Below are 17,337 nucleotides of genomic sequence, written 5' to 3'. Positions count from 1 at the left end.
TTGCTGTTTATGTTGCTGTGTCTCGGGTTAGCCGGCCGGGGTCTACGGCCTTAATTACGACAGTTTTCCAACAACCACCACCAGTGGCACTGCCACCACCCAAACCACCCAAACATACAGTCAGTCCAGCTGCCGCTCTCCCTGCTGCTGCTGAGAGCAAAGAGCCCTACTACTTTGCGAGCGCCGAGCATGTGAGCATATCTATGTACTATATTGATTTTCTGACATTTTGCTTCGGATGCTGCCGAAATAAACTTTGCAACTGGTACGCGCGCCTCAGTCTCTTTTCGAACGCGAGCGCGCCGTGCCGTTTTTTGGGACGAGGAACACGCAGCCGGGAAATTCGCTAGGGAATGCCGCAGAAAAAGAATTCATAAAATTATACATGCCACCAGAAAGCGGTTTGCAAAACCATTCAATTTCTGCCTGAAATTGTTGTTGCTGCCGTTGTACTTTTCCGTTCGGCACGAATAAGCTGCGACGTGGGCTAAATTTAGCGACCGGTGTATTATTTGTAGGGTGCTCTGTTTGTACGAGTATATGGGATCCCAGTGAACTACGCCCCCCGCCCCACAACAGCACCACCACTCTGAGAGGTGCGCACCCCACACTTGCTGCCACCCAAATAGTGAATAATATATATTCGGGATACATACCCGTATAAATATATTAAAGATAGGAAAAGTCACCATCCATCAAGAAGTGTTTACCGATAAAGACCAAAACCAGACCCCACAAGATGCCCACATCCAATACGATTGTGCTGAAGAGCCTCTCCGTACTGCTCGGATTGTTTTTCATATTTGTCGGAACTTTGAAGCTGACGCCAGCCATCAGCAAGGATCTCTACAAGGATTTGGTAAGTGGAAAAAATCGATTCCGACTGTCGACAGGGGTTCATCGATTTTTCATTCAACATTCACTGGAAAGGACTCTTAAGCAGCTCTTATATAAACTAAAATGCACTGAGAATAAACTCAGAATAGGATTCTATGCATAAATGCGAGTATGACTGTCTAATGGGCATTGAACTCGACCCAAATCAATGCCAAACGTTGGCATTCAAAATTATATTCATAAAAACAATGTTCATCAAAAGATATTTCAAGAAATCTGAAAATATATGTTTTTATTATCCAAATGGCTTTGTGGTTGAGTGAAGATCTAAGCGCAACGCCTAATGAGAGACATATTTGGCAGATTTCACTCATGGAGGTCAAATATTATTTTGAAATTTTGGAATTTAGAGGTTTGAGGAAATGCCAAATATGTGTGAATATTTTCAATAATAACAAAGCTCTTTTGAGAGATTTATGGTAGAGAAGTTGCTGTTAATTTATTTTGTTTACATTCTCAAAAAAAAATACGCCCCAAAGCTTTAATTTTCATTTACTAAATTCGCTGCAATGCAAACAATTCCCAGAACTACCGCAAATCAATTTTAAGTATACGGATAGGATTTATATATGCTTCTGTACATATTTGTTTTTATAGAAATATTTTTGCATTAGCATTGCATTGGTCTCGCACCATTTTACTTTCGTTTTATCATTTTTGTTTGTCATACCCTATGCTAATTTAGAAATATTTTCGCCTCAAGAATCTCTCTGTGGCCATTCGCAAACGTGTAATTACCTTCGTATTACCACAAACACTTGGCTTTCGGGGGGAGGGAGCAACCACAGCCGATACCCATGCCAACTAAAACACAATCATGCAACAGCACACATGTTCCTATAAAAATGTGACAAAAAGAAAAGTTTGTTTTCATTTAAAAATAAACATGCTGCACTGCCTTCCGCTGGGCTGCTTGAAATATATATATGCCACTGGGTGGGATAAGGAGTGCAGTTCTAGGAATAATTAATTATGTATGTACATATGTACCCTTGCTCATATTCGATTTCCCTGCCCTACCAATTACAGCGCACAGAGTACGTCAAGTATGCGAAAGTGTTTCCACTTACTGCCCTTTTTGGAGTGAAAATCCCCTCGAAATGGTATCGACGCACAATTGGCATTCTGGAGATCGTTTGCGGGTTGGCCATGGCGCTGATTCCCTATCGTAAGTGGATCTAAAGAACACTAGAGAACACCTCATTAATATTTGTATTCTTCCCGCAGATAAAGTCAAGAACGTGGCCAATGTGACGCTGCTGGTGCTGATGCTGCTGGGAATCTATCAGCACTGGATGGTCAGTGATCCGTTCGAGCGCTCTGGACCGGCGCTGGTGTTCACCTTCATGCTGGGCGGTCGTCTGGTGGTCTGGTATCAGACAGCCCGCTTGCAGGGTGAAATGACGGCGGCCACACCAGCACCAGCGAACGGCGTCAAGCAAGATTAGAGGCTGCCAGCGATTATAGCCAACATAGTATCATTCACTGATTCATTGAACCAATCCCATATTCATAACCACATCATAAACACTCACACACCTGTAAACAGCTTTGTTTTAGCACATTAAGTTGGATTCTAAACCGATTGGGCGCACAATCTTCGAGTTAGAAAATTCATTCAAATCATTCTAGGGAAATCGAAATTCGTGTTCATGTTACACTTTGGTGCCAAATAATTATCATATGCAGAAATATTATATAAATATAATATAGAATTGAAAACGATATTAACTAATAACTACATACATTATATGAGTAATAGTAGAGCTACACTATAAAGACAATGACAAAGACCAGACGAGACAACACGAGGCGAGGCGACTAGTTGCACATTCAAGCATAAATCAAATCAAAACAAAATCCACACACAAACTCCAAACTTCGTCTCAATTTAGTCGAAATATAATTGAAATTACGACGCAGTCATTGGCGGCGCCACATCCTTTTAGAAACAATTTTAATCAATTTGAACAACTCATAATTAAAATTTAAATTTTTACCAACCTCAGTCGTTTTAAATGTATTTTGTAATTAGCTACTCGCAATTCCAGTGGAGATTAGTTATAGTTACGGTTATTATACTGGTCAAGAGGGCGTGCTCTAAGCTATAACATCAGTGCATTACATATATTTATGTGTGGGCCTCTTACTCGGCGCCAGTGCTAAGCAGCTTCAATGCCTTCTGCAGATTCTCAATGGCCGTATTCACGTCATCGTAGTTGAGGGCACTGCCCGCGTACTTGCAATACTTCTGCGCTGTGATCATCTGATCTGGAGTGATGTGCACGCCAACAGCCGGCACAATGGGCTGGTAAATGGTGGCTGCGATGGCCGGATTTGGTTGTGCCGTGGGCACGTATGGCTCAAAGCCGCCAGGCTTCTCCTCATCAACCGGGGGACTGGGCAATTTGTTCGGATTATTAAGCACCTCCTCGGCAGTGGGAGGCGTTATGTTTGTTGTCGGTGAGGACGGAGTGGGTGGCTGCACCGGTTCGGGCTGGAAGGCTGCGGCTTCATTATCGGGTGGCGTGATGCTGGCACCGCCATTACCGCCACTACCTCCAGGGGATAGATTGTCCTCACCAAACTCAGCATCGTCGTCGTCATCGGGCAGGGGACCGGGTATGGGAGTCTCGCCATTCTTCAGGCAGTTGTGTATGTACGCGGCCTTCCATTTGGCGTACTTGCGGTTTTGCATCGCCTCCTCGCTCAGCTCGCCAAAGGTTTGCAGTATGTCATAGAGCACGCCGCTGGAGTAAAAAGCCTTGACTACGTTTCTATAAACAAAGAGCATTATTGTCTAAAACAAAGACTGGATATGCAGGACTTGAGACTCACTTGCCAAAGTTCTCCTCGCGGTCCTGCTTGTCGGCGTAGAGAAACAATTTCAGAGCATAGTTTTCGATGTGTGCCTGGGCAGGCACTTCGTGGATCAAGGCCTCGTTGTCGGCATTCTGCTTCTTCATGAGCTCCAACCAATCCATAATAGCTGCGTGCGGTAGGGAAACCCAAAACAAACAAACAATCAAACACTGATGAGTCATAATTGCAATTTGCGTATTTGTTTTCGCTTACCCAACAGAAGCTTTGTCTCCTCCCCGGTTTGGGTGGAGGCCTTTAGGCCTACTTGCAGAGCACTGGATAGTAGAGTAAACAATTAATATTCCTTGAGTTGGAAAAAAAAACATAAAGGCACTTACTAAAGTCTTGCCCAGTAGGCGATCACAATATCGCGACTGTCGTGCTCCTGGGCCAGCTTCAGGAAGTGCTGGATGGACTTCAGCGAAGGAGGACACGGTGGGAACTCCATCGCAAGTTAAACAGTCGATTAAACAAAGTAGCTAACTACGTCTGTAGTTAGTTAGTTTTTTTAGTTTGTATTTGCAAAAAAAACCAATTAGACGGCTCTGAAAAAGTATCGATAGTGCATAGAACATGATTTATCGATATACAGGTCCACTCAGCGATAGTTTAAAAGGTATTGAAATAATTAATTAATGCAAGTAAAAAATCCACAGGTGCTTATTGTGGATTCCCAGTTCCCAGTCGATTAGTTACGCTCCACCAGTTTGGTCTTTTTGGTAAAATTGGGGCACTGGGAATTAAACCGGTTTTTTGTGTGTGTTATCAGTTCTTCGAGTTGCACTTTGCACTTTAACCCGCGGAAATCTGCATTGTATAGTACAACTTCAATCTTTATTCCAGATTCCAGGCATAGCAGCAGCAGAACGCTAAGATGGCCCTCTCGAAGCCACTTTATTCGCTTTTTGGCACTTATCTGGAGCAACTTTTCAATCATCCGGTTCGCACGAAGTCCATAACGGCGTGAGTACAACGCTTATCGCCCTCTCCGGCCCACATAAACCACTTTACATCTAACGGGGTCGACATGTTTCAGGTGCATTTTGGCCACCTCTGCCAATGTGACATCGCAGCGTCTGGCCGGGGCAAAGAAATTGAACCAGCACAGCGTCTTTGCCTATGGCCTGTTTGGACTGCTCTTCGGTGGAAGTGTTCCCCACTACTTCTATCAGACCGTGGAGCGTCTGTTCAGTCATGATTTGCGATTCAGGAAATTCTTTTTGTTCTTGTCTGAACGACTAGTCTACGCCCCAATCTACCAGGCGCTTTCGCTCTACTTCCTGTCTGTGTTCGAGGTGAGTAGTCTTCATTTTTAAAGGTCCCTTCGTTAATTACACCTGATCTTTTCCAGGGCAACTCCCACGGCACGGCTGTTAAGAATGTCGAGAAACTATATTTGCCCCTGCTGAAGGCCAACTGGCAGTACTTGTCCTTGTTTGTGTATCTGAACTTTGCCTATGTGCCGCCCATGTTCCGTTCCATTAGCACGGCCATAATATCCTTCATTTGGGTTATTTACATTGCCAAGAAGCGACGACGCTTCGCGGATAAGCAGGCTGCCGAGAAGTCCAAATAAACATTCCACTGCTAACACCAAGACTTTCCAAGTATATTATGTTGCTTTAGTTTAATATTCAGATTACCAACTAGATTACGATTGGACTAATTCCAAGGCATTATCTTTGCTGAGTTCAAACGTAGATGGCAAAAACTATTGCGAGTCCGATACGTTGGTGTGATTCGTGTGTGGTCTTCAGATAAGCAGAAGCTACAGCAAACTCCTTTCCGTTTTTTATCTTTTACGTGCACAAAATAAACATATTCGCTTCGAGATGGCAACAAATAATATATTTATTTTAAAACTCAGCTTAAAATTAGCAAATAATTCGAGTAGAGGCTTACAAACGAGTATTATTGGCATAATATCGAGGCTACAATATAATTTCACTAGTAAATTCCGGGCACATGACTGCGAAATTAAATATCTAACTAAGTGTCGGGGGAATGCGTGTAAAACAAATGTCCTTCGGCATAACAACTATCTTATTCTAGTGGGTTTCAGGAGTATGGTGCATATGGCGACTAAAAGTCTGACTAGGAGGTTCCTTCCATCGCTCACGACTCGCCGCACATTTTGCGCAGCGAATCGGTTAACACTCAAAAGGCGGCCATCGAGGGGCTCCGACTGTTACGCAGAGGAGTACAGATGGGTGTGGCCGGTGTGCTGGCCCGACTGAAGCAGCTCGAACAGCAGCTGGACGCATCCTCCGCCTCGGGAGCACCCGCACCCTCCGTGCCTCCGGCTCCCTTGTGATGGTAGGGAATGGGCCGCTTGCGAGCACTGTGAATATAAATAGAGATATATTAAATAAGATATTTCTTCAATAGAAACCAGGGAACTACTCTGCTGACAACTCACCAACTGAAAAGTGTAATCAACACAATACAAATTCGCTAAAAAATAAATTATAGAAATGAAATCCTAAAAAACAATAAGCTTTAAGTGATGAAATATTTTATTGGCGTGGTCCACAAAATTAATGCTTGCGCTAAATACGAGAAATAATCAGATAAAATCAATTTTACAAGCACACAAAAATATATATTGCATTGAAAGGAAGAAGAAATCAATTTGAAAATCAAATTATAAGTAGTTCCTGAGTCAGCTGAAAAAAAAGGATAATCAAGATCAATTAAATAAAATCAGGTGCCGTGTATAAACAAGTTCGGGAAATTCAATGCAACACAAAAGGTTCAATGGAAACCAACTAGCGTCTGGTGCTGGGCGGCGGCCGACGGCTACGGGAAATTAGGTAAATAAATCAATTAAAAAAATATATTAATATACAAAAAATTAGAAAATCAAAAGGAATTTATATTCTAAAAAGTTCTGTATCTTCCGCTTAACTACCTCGTAATGCGACGTCTGTCTAGAAAGCTGGGTGAGCCCCGACGCCGTGGTATGGAGGGGGAACGTGATCCGGATTGTGATGTGCCTGAACCGCTGCTGGAGGAGCTGCCCGAGCTGCTCTGCGAAGAGCAGCTGGAACGAGATGATTGCGAGCCAGAGCGGGACCTAGAACTGCGCGAGCCACTGGCACTGCTGCTGGAGCTAGAGCGTCTGTAAGGAAAGAAATAATTGTGTTATTTTATTGTGTGCCAAAAAAAACAACAGAGACGGGGGACACTCACGATCTTGAGCGACTGCTGGAGTGATGATGATGATGGCTGCCACTCGTGCGTCGCTTGCTGCGACTGTGGCTGCTGCGGCGTGAGCGGCTTCGACTGCGACGCGCTGCACTCTCCGCTGCGGCCACCGTTGCCGTGGATACCTTCGAGACAATGGCGTCCACCAGGCTGCTGTCGGCGAGTGCCGCAACTAAGGGCTGTGGATCCAGAAGTTTGAATGGTTTAATTACAATTTTCGGTTTCTGTTGCTGGTGATGATGATGATAGCTTATACTATTGGCTGCCACGGCCGCAGCCGCTGCAGCCGCGTTGAAACTAATGCTACCGGTCCGCGCATGCTGGGGATGACTAAGCAGGGCCAGGCCCGCAGCTGGTCCGCCGCCACCGCTCAGGCCCAACAGACCCCCAACGGCATGGCGTCCATGATGCTGACCGCCAGCGGCCAGCAATGCCTGCTGCTGCCCAAGACCGAAGAGACTAGGGTTATAGACAAGACCATGCGCCAGATGCTGCTGCTGATGGTCGCGGCGACCGAGCAGAGCCTGCTGTTGCATGCTGTTCTGATGGTTCTTGCATATATTGTAGTGGGTGGCCGTCAGCAGCGGACCGTGATTGAGTCGGTTCGTTGTGCGGTTGTAGGTGCCCGGCGTGCCGGCCAGAAACGGCAGCATGCCGGGATTGCTATTGGAATGAGGGACACCACCACCACATGCATGAATGTTGTTGCTATTGTTGCTGCTGTTGTTGTTGTTGTTAGTATTATGTCTACTGTTAGGGTTATTGTTCAGCGTTCGATTGTGAAAGATTCGCTTTGTCTGGTGCGGATGCGAATGCTGCTGCTGGTGTGGATGCTGATGTTGATGCGACTGCTGGTGGTGCTGCAGCTGATGCTGCGGCTGCTGTGGAGGCCTTTGATGGATCTTGACTATCAAGTTCGTTGTTGGCGGACCCTTGGCATCGCCATTGGCAGCCACTTGGGGCGCTTTGCAAATGGGCGGCGTCGTGGTGCCGTCTCTTTTATGATTTAGCTCCTCCACAGACTGATGCTGCTGCGGCTTCTGCTCCTGTAGCTGCGGATGTGGCTGTGCCTGCGGTAGGATCACAGCCATGGGTGGCGGTGGCGTTGTCGTAGTCATAGTCGTTGTCAATGGGTTAATCAAAGCGGTTACATTGTTAGCAACAAGGAATTCACTTAGCGAATTACGTTTAGTAGCCGTCACCAGTTCGTTGCCACTTACTTCACTGCCCTCCTTGGCAGAGTCCTTGCTCGCCTCTCCGTTTTTCTCCATGGTCTTGATCTTCTGCTTTGCCTTGGCGGCTATCCCCGACTTTAGCTGCTCCAGCATTCGCAGCTCCTGCAATTCCTCGCGCTCCTGCTTGCTCTGTTGAAACTCGTCAAGTACTGCCGCATCCACATTCGAGCCACTAGCATCGGCATCGCTGCCATCATCGCTCTGGGCCCTCAGGCGCACCACTGGCGCTGGCTTCGATGTGGTAGAGTCGCGTGCCTTCGATGGCCGCTTCTTGTCTTGGATAATGTCCTGGTAGCGCTCTGGATGACGTTCTGCTGGCGAGTAGCGCAACTCCGAAGAGGTTGAGCTGCGTGAGCGTCGCTTTGTCGGCTTCGGGCTGGGTGTGGTTGCCTTACTCTTTGTCTTGGGTTTCTGCGGAGTGCTGGATCGTTCGCGCTTCACGCTGCTCTGGCGCGGTGTACGACGTTCTCGCTTGGGACTCCTCTCCTTCTTGATCGGATCGGGTGTTTTGCTGCGTCGTCGCAGTTTGCCAGGCTTGGGCTTCGGCGAAGGTGTCCGAGATGCCGACGAGCTGCTACTGGAGCTCCCCGATGCCGAGCTAGAGCTGGAGACTGCCCGCTTGCGCTTGGTCTTCTCCAGTTCCACAATCACCGACTTGGTGCCCAGTATATCGTTTACAGTGTCTTCTGCAGCCTTGAAGGGATTGAATGCCGGTGCCGCAGTCTTCTTGGGTGGCATCTCTGGGGAATGACTGCGTCGGCTGTTAGATACAGCTGCGGGCGGCAACTGCTGCTTGCGGGAACGGGAAAGTGATCTAGAACTGCGAGTCGGCTTGCGGATTTCGGATGGATGTTTGGCCGAAGTCGAACGCTGGCGCCTATCGCTATCCTCCCGCCTGTGGGTGCGCTCCTTGGACACGGCTAGGCGTGGTACCAGTCCCTGTCGCTCCTTGGATCGTTGACGATCCTTTGATCGCTGTCGATCCTTGGAGCGCCTTTTCTCATTAAATTTCTGACCACGGTCCTTGGAACGTCGTCTCTCTTTCGAGCGCTGTCTCTCCTTGGATCTTTGCCGGCCTTTGGACATATCTCGCTCCTTGGAGGATGCCTTTTCGACCGATCGCTTCCTCTCCTTTGATCGTTGGCGGTCCTTTGACCGGTCTCGCTTGGATTCAACAGCCAGTGGTTTATCCTTAGATCGCGCTCTCTCCTTCGATCGCAGTCTCTCTTTCGACTGAACTCTTGCCTTTGATCGCTGTCTTTCCTTGGACCTCTGCCTATCCTTAGATCTCTGTCTCTCCTTAGATCCTTGCCTATCTTTCTGCCTCTCTTTAGAGCGTAGCCTTTCCTTTGAACGCTGTCTTTCCTTGGAGCGGAGCCTATCCCTGGATCGTTGTCTTTCCTTCGACTTCTGCCTCTGCTTTGATCGCTGTCGTTCCTTCGACCTCTGTCTCTCCTTTGATTTCGGCCTCTCTTTCGATTGAACTCTCTCCTTTGATCGTTGTCTTTCTTTTGATCGAAGTTTCTCCCTAGAGCGTTCGCGTTTCCTTTCCGGCTCTTTGCGAGGCGGAGTCCGCGTGACTTGCGCCCGATCATTGGACTTGGGACGTCGGCTGCGGCTATCGCTGCTCTCTCGTTTTTCTTTCCGCCCGTCGCCTGATGATTCGTTGGGCCGCTTTAATTCCCTGCGACGCTCGCGGGACCGACTTCGGAAGGGATTATCCCGCGATGTGCCATTGTCATCAGCTTTGGTAGCTGTTGGCCCGCGGGTTTTGCCCGACTTCTTGCCTTTGCGCTCACTACGCGACGGAGAGCTGGCAGAATTAAATGTTTGAATTAGTTTAAAGTAAAATGTTGAAACATTTCTCAAACTTACTTGGAGCGTTCCGAGTCCGAGGAGCTGGCACGGGCGCGTGACTTCTTTTTAAGCTTCTTCTCGCGTTTTTTCTGCATAATAGAAAAGTGCAAATTGTTAATAATCGTTCGCTTGGTATGAGATCTTGCCAAGAGTCTAACTTTTAGCAATATATGTGTATATTTAACATATAGAACGATCATTCATTATGGCGCATGATAGACATATGACGTTTCGGTTTTGGTGCAAAAACATTTTCGCTCTTTTTTTAACGTATTCTTGGTTCATTTATCGTTTATCGTTATCACTTCACACTAGGTATCATATGATTGTTGGAGTATTAGTATCTTAAGGAAAAACAGTCAAATGAAAGTACTTACAAAACTACAAGAGAGCCATTGAAAGCTATCCTATAACAATGAAGCGCCAAGGGTTTTCATAAACAAAATATAAATTTCTTTTTCGTTTTTTCTTCAAAATTGTACTTAAACTAATTGGATTTAAAATTTGGGGAGTACAAAAAGAAAACACAAGCTACATGTGAAATTAAAATCGTTAAGAGTTAATGTTAAAACATAATACGGGAAAAGAGGCCATCCATTTATCATGAAATTTAGAACAGATTGAATTAGGGTTAGAACAGCGTTGGGCACACTTTTAGAATTTTGTGGATAGCCTCTCTTAAATAATTTTCTTTTAGGCAAAAATAGAAAGGAAAATGTAATAAATGTAATCCATTAATAAATAAAAAAAAAATTATACTAGATTGTGAATGCGTTTGAAGCCTTTTTACCTTTCGACAATATTTTGGGTGATATTTGATTTGATTTGTATTTTTGTTTGTTTGATTACTAATTGTATTTATAGGATACACAACGTTAACGTTTTATATGCAGGATTTATATAGTTCAGTAAGCACTGAGTGGTTATTTTGTTTGTCAATCGTTATTATTGAATGTTTTCATTTTGGTGGAAAAAGAAGTAAATAAGCAAGAGAAGAAATGGCGCATGTTTAATATTTTGGTGAACAATTGAAACAACGAAACGAAAAGTCAAACGAGAGTTATCATCATATCATAGGTAATAAATATTTCAATAAATATATTTTATAGAGAGAGGAGAGGCCAGGCCTGTACTTCCATTTGGAATAGATAATTATATATTTTTTGTTGTTTGGTCAGAAGTAATGATTGCTTGATTAGTCGGTGTAAATATATGTTACATCATTAATGGATTTGATTTGATTTTGTTTGTATGGAGAAATAGTTGGAGAAACAGCGTTAGAGGTAAGAGTTCATTAGAAGTGTTCATGAGATAGACAGGTAGAGTATATTGTATTAATGTATGGGATATATCGTATATTCTATGAATCACAGCGACACATGCACACCCAGCGACACAGTTCTCGTCGCTCTCATCGCTAGTACTTTCTGACATTATTGGGTCTCCTCAGACACAGCTCATGCATACCTTGTCCTTCTTGGCTTTCTTGCGTGCGCTCTTTAGCTCACGATCGCGATCACGCTCCTCATCACTGCTGGCCGCCGCCTCCTCGTCGCTGTCCTTGTCGCTATCCTTGTCGCTGTCACTGGCGCTGTGCTTGCGCTTGCGGGACTTCTTCTTTTTGGACTTACTGCAAGTAGAATCGTTGTGGGGACAGGGGATTAGTAGAACTCCTAGATTGTTGGTGGGATTGTGTGTGTTTTTTTCTTTGATAGTGACGTTTTTGTGCTGGCTACAACACACATTCAATTGGACGAGGCGGTATGGGGGAACCGGTGCACACAGCACAGCTCCAAGATACTGGTTTTTAGCAGCAAATGTTAAGAAATAGGTTTTACTTGTGGTTTAGTGCTTTACCTTCATCGAAAACTGCTCAAATTGCATTTGCTCTTAACATTAAAGAAGGTAATCATAATAATAGAAAGAAAGATGAGAAAGTAATTGGCTTTTAATTGTTGCGACACACAAAAATATTTCTTTGCATTCCTTAACAGAGAGAGAGAGATGATAGACCTCTTAATCTTTTATGGTATCGTATCGTATCATATTTGTAATGTATATTATTGTATTCTAGTTTTTCTTATTTTTTTTTGTTTTTTGCTCGCAATGCAGAGGTTGTTCTTTTTGGCAACTAAAGTTTTGTTAAGAATTGTAGAATCGAATTATTACTTACCGCCGGGCAGAGTTTTTTTATATTTTTTTTTTTTTTTGGGGAAAATGTGAATGATGCAAAGATTGTGTGGGATTGGAGATTAGTATGGATTGGATGGTTTGGTTTGTGTATTAGAGTTAGCTATTTGTCGACCCATCATACATACATCAATAGTAAATCAGATCCCTGATAAATCTACTCACTCCCCGCTGCACACAGATTCAAATAAAAGATTGTCTTGGCAAAATGTTAGGATATCGAAGTAAGTATATATTGCAGAGAGTCGCATTTGAAACACATTTTCATATTAATTTTACTTCATTTCATTTCACTTCATTGATTGGATTGTTCAATTTAATTGGTTCTTATGGTGTAGGTGTGTGTGTGTTGTGTTTTGTGTGTAAGTAAGTGTTGGATCTCGTTTATAACTAAGTGTTTATTTCATTTGTACATAACTTTTCGCTTCTTTTTACTTTCTTTCTCATATGAGTCCCTTTTGTGGTTTCAAATGCAATGTAAAAGAAGGAGTAGAGACGAAAAACACAAAATGTATTAAGCAATTTGATAGTTTGATAGTTACAAAAGATTCTTTGGTTTTAGGTTTTTTGTTTTGTTTTTTTGTCACGCTCTAGGCACAAATTGTTTACAGTTTACTATGGACTATGTACGATAAGGGGTTAAAGGATAAACCGAAAAAGTTGATGACTGTAGAGTCCAACCAAGGAGCAACGAAAGAAACGACAAAACTAACACAGAGAGCTACAACTGTTTGAAGGCCGCAGTATCTGCAGGAACTGAACTTCAGTCTATTGCTTACCTCTCTTTCTTGTGCTTCTTTGACTTCTTCTTCTTGTCCTTTTTGCGCTCAGGACTGGCAGAGCTAATGAACATAAGAGTTAAAGTTTAAGTATCATCTTTTGTTTGATCTGATTTCCATTACTTACCTCTCTCTGGCGCGCTTCTTGCGCTTCTTCTTGTCCGACTTTGAGACATGCTCGCGCTCATCGCCACTAGCGGCAGCTTCACGGCCCTCGCCATCCCGGTCACGCTCTCGGGATGGTGTACGGACCAGAGCATATCGCTTGCCTGTCTCCTTGTCCTTGCCTGCAGCAGCTGCCGCAGCCGCCGCCGCCGCTGCCAGGCTTTCGCGCTGGGCGTCCAGTTCCTTTTGCAGAGCCACGCTTTTGGCCAGATCCTCCTTTGCCTTGCGATCGTTGTCGAAGCTGCTGCCCTCCACAAAGTATCTGGATATGTTGAAGGCCTCGCGCAGCCTGGCGTTCTTTTGCTGCTGTGCCTCGGCTATCTGATGGGTGTCGCGAGCACTGCAATCGAAAACAACAAGGAAATGCGTTAAGTAAAAGTTAGGAACTCATTTTTAAGGCTCAAATCATGATGGATGTGCAAAAGTGGGGGCTACCTCGATGCCACAGCACTGCCAGCACCGAGCAGTGTCTCCAGCAACGTGTTCGAGGAGTGCTTCAGCAGCTCGAGCAGTATCTGGCCATCGAGATTGATTTTTGCTGCGTTTGCGTTGGCGTTTCCGTTTCCGTTTCCCCACTGTGACGTGGACAGTGGCAGAACCTGGTGCGTGGAAGCAGCTGTTCGCTGGCTGGGCTCCGCGGCCGGCTCCGTCACTGCGGATTGGCAGGCGCAGGCGCACTCAGGGTTCACCTTTCTGGGCATTCCTGGTCGCCTGGTTTTCTTGGCGCCGCTTGCCAACGCCGGCCGCAAGGGCTTGAACTTCTTTGCCACCGCCGCATAGTTCAGCGCAGCTGCTCCCGATGCCATGTGGTGGGACGTGAGGTGAAAGCTCTCATACTTGGCCAAGTACTCCCGATTGTCGTGCTGGAAGTATTGGGCCTTGCACTTCCTGCCACCGTTAACTGTCGGTAGGGAAACGCTTCCTGCTTGGGTGTGGGTATGAGGACTGCTGGGATGGCTGGCTGTGGCGGCTGCGGCAACTGTCTTGGCGGCACCAATTGCGTGACCTGCGCGTTTGCGACGCTTGCGGCGTTTTTTCGCTTTCACCACTTGCAACGTGGTGGCTGTTGTTGTTGTTGTGGTTGCCACTGAGGCAGCAGCAGACGTTATCCCCACCGCTGCCATAGCCGTGGAGGTTGTCGTATTGGTATAGATTTCCGAAGAGAGCATTTTTGGGGTTATTTATGGCTTAAATATTATTATTTTATATGTATTTTAGTATTTATAAATTTGTAAAAATATGTATTTTTTTAGTAGTATTAAATTCCACGTTTTATTATGGAAGACAGTGGATTTAACCCGAATGTTAATTCGTTTCTATACGCGTTTAGTTTATTTATTTAATATTTATATAGATGTTTTTCTTTGTTATTTTATGATTTATCCATTGATGCTTGGAAGACAGTGGATTGACTCTTTAAACTTCTTGTATAGGTACAAAAATAGATATATATTTTCATCGGTTATTGGAAGACGATGGATTAGCTTTTCTTTGATTTGGGCTACATTGTGCCATGCATTATTATCTGAATGCAATTTATATTAATTTGTGTGTGTTATCCTAAACGTTATGGAAGACGTTGTATTATGTTTAGGAGACATTTGATTAGATTTAATTTAATATAATTATCTGCATGCTAGTTGAATGCATTGCTGGTTGTTCACTCCGTTTGCTTGGCGCACTTCTTGACTCCACTTCACGACTTAGACGACTAATTAATTACTGGCTACGTTTGGAAGACTTATTTAGTGATTTGTTGCATTCGTTTAGTTTGGCATCAGTGTGGCCTTTGCCTCTGCTCTCTGCTGTCTCTCTGCCGCTGCCTCAACACCATATTGTAATGGGGTCCACCTAACACTTGCAACAACCACTAGAATAATACACACACGACATCCGACGACTTGAGCCTTTAATCCACTGAACAGTGGGTCGCAATGCTGCTTTAGGGGTGGAAGACGAAAACGACACCACCACTGCCACCACCATTTGGCTGTCTTTTAGTTGCTGCATTCTGTTCTCCTTTTTTCGTTGCACACTTGAAGGGTTGCCTCAGAGCAGAGGAGAGGGTTCCCTACTTCGGTGTCTCTATTTTATATTTTGTGTTTTGCTTTGCTCTCATTATGCGTCGGCTTATGGCTGCATCTCTGGTCTGGCGGCGGCTTGTGGGTGGCTCATTTTTATTGATTTTTTCCGAGCCTGGCGTGAAAGTGTCGGGATCTTTTCGGACATCCTGTGGCGGCCTCTCTGCAGCACTGCCATTGCATATGTTCACTTGTGCTTGTGTTCATGCCCAAGGACACTTCTTGGCTGCTTATATTTCCTTTTAATATTTATAAATTCAATAATATTTATCTATTTTAAATGTTATTTAATTATTCCTGAGCGGTGCAGCCATGTTGCTTTGGCTTTGGAAGACTTCAAGTAACTGAAAATGGGAGCGAGCATCCCCAAAATCTTTACAGCAGCCTTTTCTCTATACCAACCGCGACGCCGATTGGCCAGCATGGACCACTAGCAGGAGGGCTGACGTGGTGGGCGGTCACATGCTGTGCGCACCACCCAGCGGCGCAATGGCGAGGCGCACGTTGCCTGCCTGGGGGGGCTACAGCTGTCGTTGGCCGAGATTGTGGCAAGCGTTTTATTTAACCGTTTATTGATTTGTCAACTAGGCCCAGTTTTTGTTTAAATTACATAAGCCTGGATGGATATACTACTCACGCTACGCGTCCAAACTCATCCTTTGGTGCATCTGTCTTCCCTTGTCCCACCAACTTCTGACGAAACGAGTCCACTTGCGACTTGATGTCCTCCGGTGTGCGTCTGTTTGGATCATAAAGCAATACGTTATTATTCAGAAACTTTTTGCCAGTACAAATTCTTAAAAGAAAATACCTTGGAGACTGATTTACACGCAGACTGATTGAATTCTTTGATGAATTCTTAACTTAATAAGGCTTTTGGGTATTATTTCATTTCATTATTATTAAGGTCTGAACTACATTTAAAATTAAACTTTCATGGGAATTCTTAGATTGTTTGAAACGTTTGTCCGTGCGGCACGCGACACGCGGATGTCTTCTATCGAAATAATCTCTACAACTGAAATGCACTTTTTTTCACCACCAGGGCAGGACTGGCCCAGGCCCAGGCCTTAGGTAGGGTGTCGGGTCGGACACCGGAAGAGCGTCGCAGTGCTCATATGTGACGCATGGTAGGGGTTGGTGGTTGCGAGAGTGCGTATGCGCACTCGTGGCGAGAAAAACGAGACGTCGACGCTGCTACCAGGCGCAATCCGTAAACAGAGCAGGAAAATAAACAGACCAAGCAGCGGACACATAAACAGAAGTAGTAGCATCACCAGCGATGCAAGGTTGGTCGGACTTGCAGCGCTGCATATGCGTTGGGGCCACCGGCCTTATATAACTAGGGATTTCATTTACATACCCCTTGCCTTACATGGCATATGGATCAGATCAACTTAATCTTACCCTTGCTTTTCGAGTATTTCCTCGAATTCCAAGCACTTGACTTCAATCTTGCGCTTGCGGTCATGGTCAAGAATCTCCTTGTTGGGCGGACGATTCAGCTGGGCGTCCAACTTTTTGATGTCATCTTCGCAGCGATAGTCCTTGTCCTTTTTGCCCGGCCGCACGAATGCACAATTGCGCTGCACGTGGCCGTTGGTGCCGGAGCCACGGGCGGTTGTCAGGCCAATGCCGTTGTACATGATGCCTCACTGTAGCTGTTTATCAATGCATCAATGTCCTCGGGGGGGTACCTAGTGCTCCACCAATACTGCAGTTTGCATACAGACAAAATCGATTTTAGTTGCAATGTGGGCAGAATTGTCAATGCACAAACTTGGTGCTTCTACACACCTCTTTGTTGTCCACTGCAACGCATGCGAGTAAAGGCTCAGTTTTAATTAAGTTTTTCTACAATTTGCGGCACATAAAAAAATAGTTTTGCGAAATTCCGGCGCTTTTTTTCTTCGATATACAGTGTGGCCGATTAAAGATACCGTCTGACCATCATAAATATACCATATAATATTCAAAATATACCGACGAAAAAAAAACACATTCCCAGAAATGCAGTGCTGTCATTATCGATAAAAAATATATCAACCGGACATATCGATAGCG

General features: G+C 44.9%; 4 protein-coding genes across 14 annotated transcripts; 2 read left to right on the top strand and 2 right to left on the bottom strand.

Moving 5' to 3' along the window:
* Positions 1-279: 279 nt before the first annotated feature.
* On the top strand, positions 280-2,890 carry LOC117895282 (transmembrane protein 35A). Its single transcript, XM_034802817.1, has 3 exons — positions 280-859; positions 1,927-2,065; positions 2,125-2,890. The coding sequence occupies exons 1-3, from the start codon at positions 740-742 to the stop codon at positions 2,343-2,345; spliced, it is 480 nt and encodes a 159-aa protein (XP_034658708.1). The 5' UTR covers positions 280-739; the 3' UTR covers positions 2,346-2,890.
* On the bottom strand, positions 1,462-4,291 carry LOC117895278 (vacuolar protein sorting-associated protein VTA1 homolog). 2 transcript variants are annotated; one of them, XM_034802813.1, is made up of 5 exons: positions 4,098-4,291; positions 3,973-4,034; positions 3,736-3,886; positions 3,023-3,674; positions 1,462-1,472 (listed from the first exon to the last, which is right to left on the bottom strand). In XM_034802813.1, the coding sequence occupies exons 1-4, from the start codon at positions 4,205-4,207 to the stop codon at positions 3,044-3,046; spliced, it is 954 nt and encodes a 317-aa protein (XP_034658704.1). In that variant the 5' UTR covers positions 4,208-4,291; the 3' UTR covers positions 1,462-1,472; positions 3,023-3,043. The 2 variants fall into 2 exon arrangements, with proteins under 2 accessions (XP_034658704.1, XP_034658703.1); XM_034802812.1 differs by lacking the exon at positions 1,462-1,472 and having other exon boundaries at positions 2,891-3,674.
* Positions 4,292-4,398: 107 nt separating this feature from the next.
* Positions 4,399-5,358, top strand: LOC117895281 (peroxisomal membrane protein PMP22). Of its 2 annotated transcripts, none has more exons than XM_034802816.1 (4): positions 4,399-4,415; positions 4,610-4,722; positions 4,796-5,054; positions 5,111-5,358. In XM_034802816.1, exons 2-4 carry the CDS (start codon positions 4,634-4,636, stop codon positions 5,333-5,335), a joined length of 573 nt encoding a protein of 190 aa, XP_034658707.1. In that variant the 5' UTR covers positions 4,399-4,415; positions 4,610-4,633; the 3' UTR covers positions 5,336-5,358. The 2 variants fall into 2 exon arrangements, with proteins under 2 accessions (XP_034658707.1, XP_034658706.1); XM_034802815.1 differs by lacking the exon at positions 4,399-4,415 and adding an exon at positions 4,459-4,478.
* Positions 5,359-5,870: 512 nt separating this feature from the next.
* Positions 5,871-17,225, bottom strand: LOC117895276 (serine/arginine repetitive matrix protein 2). Of its 9 annotated transcripts, none has more exons than XM_034802806.1 (11): positions 17,071-17,225; positions 16,681-16,987; positions 15,911-16,012; positions 13,155-13,532; positions 13,028-13,090; positions 11,526-11,688; positions 10,077-10,147; positions 8,187-10,014; positions 6,952-7,145; positions 6,671-6,880; positions 5,871-6,100 (listed from the first exon to the last, which is right to left on the bottom strand). In XM_034802806.1, the coding sequence occupies exons 2-11, from the start codon at positions 16,917-16,919 to the stop codon at positions 5,917-5,919; spliced, it is 3,432 nt and encodes a 1,143-aa protein (XP_034658697.1). In that variant the 5' UTR covers positions 16,920-16,987; positions 17,071-17,225; the 3' UTR covers positions 5,871-5,916. The 9 variants fall into 9 exon arrangements, with proteins under 9 accessions (XP_034658697.1, XP_034658700.1, XP_034658694.1 ...); XM_034802809.1 differs by adding an exon at positions 13,628-14,339 and having other exon boundaries at positions 6,952-10,014; positions 15,912-16,012; XM_034802807.1 differs by lacking the exon at positions 5,871-6,100 and adding an exon at positions 6,329-6,558.
* Positions 17,226-17,337: the final 112 nt, after the last annotated feature.

The sequence above is a fragment of the Drosophila subobscura genome, chromosome J, assembly GCF_008121235.1.
Source record: "Drosophila subobscura isolate 14011-0131.10 chromosome J, UCBerk_Dsub_1.0, whole genome shotgun sequence".
NCBI classification, from domain to species: Eukaryota; Metazoa; Arthropoda; class Insecta; order Diptera; family Drosophilidae; genus Drosophila; species Drosophila subobscura.
The sequence above is the reverse complement of the archived record's forward strand: the minus strand, read 5'-3'. Positions and strand labels throughout refer to the sequence as shown.